General features: G+C 40.2%; 1 protein-coding gene across 1 annotated transcript in view; it reads left to right on the forward strand.

Moving 5' to 3' along the window:
• The window catches only part of ANKDD1B (ankyrin repeat and death domain containing 1B), a 54356-nt gene extending 50544 nt beyond the window's left edge, over positions 1–3812 (forward strand). Inside the window, exons 14-15 of the mRNA XM_074328815.2 lie at positions 1443–1574; positions 2605–3812. Of these exons, the coding sequence (XP_074184916.2) occupies positions 1443–1574; positions 2605–2666 (194 nt within the window). The 3' untranslated portion in view covers positions 2667–3812. The remainder of the gene's footprint in view (positions 1–1442; positions 1575–2604) is intronic.
• Positions 3813–5735: the final 1923 nt, after the last annotated feature.

Genomic DNA, 5735 nt, shown 5'->3' on the forward strand with positions numbered 1-5735 from the left:
TCTATTCAGAGCATTTTCCATACATGGATATTATGAGATGTGAATGAATCCCATGCTTAGGGGTTGATTCGCATTATTGATTGCTGGGGATTGTAGATACAGAACCACACCCGTGAGCACGTTACTTATGCCACATAAAGTAAATTGTGGCACTTTTCATTGCTAATTCTAAGGATATATTTTCATGTGAAAAAAGTGGAAGGCAATGCATTGAAAACATTAAATATTGACTATAGTTTCTGAGATTTCTTTGTTATTTCTCCTTTGTCACTAATTAGCTACACATGTGTGAAATGTTTAGGAAAGTTGTCCTCTGGAAATCTCTCTTGACCTAAAGAAGTGATTTGGAAATACACTGTACCTTCAGAGTACTTGCTATCAGGATAAGGGGGATTTTAAACTGTTTCGGTCCAATGCTACGGAGTGCCTAGAGTGTGTTCAGCTCTGCCAGGTGAGGGATACAGCAGCTCCGTAAGTCGTGGTGCAGGTTTGATGGAGTTTATACTCCAGTTGGCACGATAACAGTAACATTCACAATCCGGTTATATTGTGACCACTGTAAGGGCACCAGGGAGTTTGTGGGCTTTTGAGCAAAGGAGTGACATGTTGATGATGGTATTTAAGAAAAATTAGTTTGGCAAGGGCAAAATTAGGAGGATTCACCTAGGAGTACATGCTTTATGCGTGCAGTTTGCTCTCCCTGAAATGCCTTCCCCTCCAACAAGCTTCCTCCCAGGAGCTCGGCCGCTTCCTGGCATCTGTCTGCTCCCACATACAGGACGGAGCTAGGAACCTGGGCCCTTCTCTGTAACTGAACTCCTGCCAGGAGTGACAGTGGCCTCCTGTCTTCATATTCCAGCGCTTCCCCCAGTACTTCTCAGGGGTCAGATACCCAGTGAGAATGTGCCCAGTGTTCCTTGGCTTGGGCGATGCAGACTTCTGTCAGTGACTGGGGTGGCAGGATGGCACCTGCTGCTGCTCAGACGGTGGGTAACGGGCAGCAGCAGCTGGGAGCTGGTTAGACATGGAGATCCTCACCCCAGGCCGACAGAATCAGAATCTGCGTCTTAACAAGATCCCCAGGTGAAAGACGCAGTTTAAGTTTGTGTTTGAAAAGCTCCGTGTCTCACTAAGACTCTTTCTTACCGCTGGGCAGGGATGAAGCTGTAAAATCTTTTGTCTGCTCCTTGGGGCTGTGTCAGGCACAGTAGGTGCATGGCAAGTGCTGGAGTGAACCCAAACTCTGGTCACCCTAAAGAAGCACCTGTCAGGGGAACTGCTTGGAGGGCTTTCAGCCACGGGGCCTTTTATCTAACAGTCACCAGAAGAGGAGTGATTTTGCAACCACAGTCACAGAAAATTCAGTTAGCATTGAGAGCACAATAATCCAGAGGCATCATCAGCATGCGTGTTTGGCCTGTGACCTTTTGTGCGCTGCGCAGGAGAGGGAAGCTTCCGTGAACACGGCCTCAGGGCTCTGCTCATCTGGCTGCATGGGACCCTGATGACGCAGGACGTGCCAGGGAAGCACCTGTATGAGGAGCTGGTACGCGCAGGTTTCTCCGAACTCGCTGGTGAGTTATAGTCCTTCATAACCAGAAACTCCTGCTCCCTTAACATGTTAGGTGACAGTCGACAGAAATAACCCTGCCCTCAACAGCAGCGGTCCCAACTTGGCGTTAGCTGGGGCTCATTCAGAATATACAGCTTCTCCTTTGGGGAGTGACTCAGTCAATACTGGTCCCATTTTTCAGCCCTGTGGTTCTTAGAGTCATCCTCTACTGGGCATTTTGTTTCTGTGTCCGTGTGTGTGGGGGGGAGACGGTGGGAGGAGGACAGGAACGCTGCACTATGTCGTCAGGTTCTAGCACAGTTCTCCACAACCAAGAATTGTCGTGCTCCACATGCCATTTTGCCCGTTGGGAAACGCTGTAATTTCGTGTATTTGAAAATGTTATCTCGAGGTTGAGAGAAAAGAGCAGATAAGCTATTATTTTGCCCACTGAGATTACTGCTAAAAATCACTCTGCTAAAGATCATATTGTCAGGAAGATGCTTTGAAAACTTATCAGTAAATTAGGTGGTGGTATAACTTGCATGTAATAATAACCATTCAAGCAAAATAGAGAAACATCTGCCATTATCATCATGATGAAGCTTTACCTGAAGCTGAGAACATAAATGCATGAACCAGACCACTGATCCAGTATTCAGATTCGAGCAGTGGTGGGTATAAGGAATAGTGCATGGATGATGCCTACCTCCTATGGCACTATCCTCATAGCTTTGGGCTTGTCCCCTCAACTTTAAATTTGTTCCTGTGAAAGCATAGCCATAAGAACTCCCAGGGGAGACTCAAGGCAGTCCTCTGAAGTGGTGAGGGGATGTGCTTTGGGCCTCTATCTGAACTCCAATGCTGACCGCTGATACGCTGTGCGGTCTTCACAAGTTCCATAACTCATTGTGCCAGTGTTCTCATTTATTAACTAGAAAAGTCTCTACATCAAAGGGCTGTTGTGGGATTAAGTAATAGTGACTGGCACATAGCAAGTGCTTAATAATAAATGTTAGCTAGTAATAATAAATGTATGCTGTTTTTTCCAGAAAAGATCCGTCAATTCAGAAGCGAAACTGACTCAAAGCCCAAGAAATGTGCAGTTTCATAAATGTCTAGAGAAATTGTATTTAAATGATTTTCCACTCAGCATTCAGTCCTTTTAAATTCAGTCCTTTAATGCCATAAAATTTCTCAAGGATTGATTTTCCTTTCAACTCGAAGATGGTGGTGACAGGATCCTGTAACTGATGAAAAAATAGTATTCTTCTTTTCCAACCACTGAAAAGCCAAAAAAATTTTTTGTTTTTGCTTAAGGTTAAGTTGTATGTGACTTTCCCATTTCTGTCATTTGATGCAACGTATGAGAGCATAATCTAGGAGGATTTTGTACATTATGTTTTAAAAATATCTGATGGTGGGAGCAGCATTGTGGCATATGGGGAAATCAAGGGTTTTAGGGTAGATGTTTTCGAATCATGTTTCTTGCCACTTATTAGCTGGTGAGCCTTTGGACATTCTAATATTCAAATTCCCAGATCTTCAATTTCCTTTTCTATAAAATGGAAGAAATGTCTACCTCTTCATAACATTTTGGTGAGGATGAAGGGAGAATGCCTGTGAAATACGTAACCTCATGCCTGCAGTATTGAAACCATTAACTATTATTTCTATTCTAAGAGAAATTGGCTTTGGAAATTTATAGTCACTGTTGATTTTAAATAACACATTATGTGTAATATGTTACTTAGAAGGGACCAGAAGTATATATACCAATATTTTTTTATCTCTTGGTGATTTAGTTACAGGTGATTTTTATTTTCTTTGTACTTTTTTGGTACTTTACAATTTTCTTTTTTTCATGATGAACATGTATTTTTGAAATCGGAGAAAGTTAAATATGTAATCAAGTACCAATTTATATCAGCTTATATGCACCTATTCATTATACTTTAATGCTCTCCATCCTCAAATTTTGACTCTAGGTCTGTAAGACCAGAAATAAAATCATGAGCAATTTTAGTCCAGTTATTCAATCATGAATTTACAGTTCCACATCTTTGGCCCACTTAATGTTATGAATGTTTAAAACAGGTAATATATTCACATGATTCCCAAAAGTTTTTAACAAAGGTATTCAGTGAAGTCTTGTCTCCATCTGTTCTTCAATATGACCAGTTTTCACTGACCTTGCTACTCCTTTTCCCCCCCAAAAATCTGGGTAACCTCTTTATATAAAAATAAATATGAATACATACTCTTATTGTATAGTGTTTTAATTGTTGAATTTAAATTAACTAGGCTAATACCAATTACTTGATGCTTTAGACAATATACCATTTCCAGAGCTTAGATAAAGCTTAGAAAGATACTTACAATATTCTTAATTAGTTTTCATGATAGTCACTTCAGTTTGTCCACACTTATGGCTTGCATACTGAAAACCATTCCTAATTGTAATCTATGTTCTTCAAAAAGCAGAGCCTGAGGCCAGAGTTTATATGCCAGTGCTTTTTTTGTCTGGGGTGCAAATCCAAGGAAGCAGGAGTAAACGAAAGGGGGAGTGATATGGGAAGGAGAGCCAAGACCAGGATGAATGACCAAATTGGCCACCACTTGGTATCAAGCACAACTGATTATTTGACCTCGAGGGTACTCTCTTCTGAGAGATGAGAGCGGGATGGCTAGTGCATCTCAGGACAATTCATACAGAGGACAAAGGCAGAATAGATCTGTTTACCACAATGGGGTGCTAACACCGGGCTGCATGAGTGGACTCCAGGGGGAGCCTGCTTTCTCTTACGACTCACGGAGTGGAGGGAAACCCTGGGCAGGAGCCCGCCATCTGTACAGGCTGCAGGACGTGAGGTGCTGGGTTGTGCTTGTTGAAACCCATGAGTTGTTTGCCACAGTGGTAGATGGGCCTGAACCCAGAGCAAGTGTTGCATAAGAAGGACCTAATACTCTTTAAGATAGGGCCAGATACGTCTAATAATTCAGAAAAGCGTTGGTTTGCCCCTATAGAAAATGAGATATTTGCCTATCTCACATTTATTCTCTGATGTCCTGTTCATAATGTAAGGCAGTAAGGAAAACGATTTCCGATAATACAGTGAGAGCTTCGAGCTAGATCACATTCAACATGGAAGAGGCTTCAGATAAAGTTCATTCACTTCTGTTAAAGATATGGAAATATGGGCCCTAAACAGATTCTTCAGATTCTATTTGTTTTTGTGACTCACAAGTACTTTGTGAACTAGGTAGGATAGGTAGATCTCATTGTTTCACAGGTGAGGATCCTGAGATTTACTTAAATTGTCTGGCCAAAGATAACCCAGTCAGCCAGCAATAAAACCATGAGAAGTCTGGTCTTATTCTCCTGGGTCAGTTTTGCCCCCGTGGTTTCTTCCTATTGGCCAGCCATTGAAAAGTCTGTACTCAGCCTTGGAGAATTTGCTAAGTTGTCCAGGGCTACACCAGCACAAGGTACTATTTGGATGTTCAGAGAGAACAATGTGGGTCCAAAACTGTACAGTTTTTTAAAAGACAAGCAATATCAGAAATAGGATCATCCTAATAGTAAATTTCCTTTGGATGTTTCTGTAACTGCTTTTGTGCTAGTAAATTTTTTCCCCCTTTTACCATTAAAAATTATTCATAGGTAGTGGCCATTTCCCCCTATTTTTAATTCTTAGATTACTAGAAAAATGAAGACAAATATACTATAGTCATAAATAAGTCATTATAACTCTTGGTCTTTATCTTTTTAACTTAAAAATAAAAACATCTTAGTTTCTATTAGTTTTAATAGTTCTCAAAATGAACTCTCTTAAAGTCTAATTGGTAACATTAGAAATGATTTATCCTTTCGGAATAATGTAGAGAAAAACAGGATTTATATACTTTGATTATATAATCAGCCACAGGCTGAAACTGTTAAAAAATTAAAGTCCAGTTTCTTTTTTAATTTAAAAAAGTTTTACTTAATTGCTTAAATTAAAAAAATAACATTAAAATAATCCTACATATAGTTACAAAGGATTGTATGGCTTCAAAAAAGTCTCTTGTAATTTTGAAAAGATGAACATGATGTATCCATGATGTTCTAAAAATATGGAAAATTTAAAAACTAAAGCCTTTTAACCCTTGGTAAAACCAGAGGAATTAAAAGATCTTAATA

This window comes from Rhinolophus sinicus, chromosome 3, assembly GCF_057876585.1.
Source record: "Rhinolophus sinicus isolate RSI-liver-muscle chromosome 3, RSI-T2T, whole genome shotgun sequence".
NCBI lineage: Eukaryota > Metazoa > Chordata > Mammalia > Chiroptera > Rhinolophidae > Rhinolophus > Rhinolophus sinicus.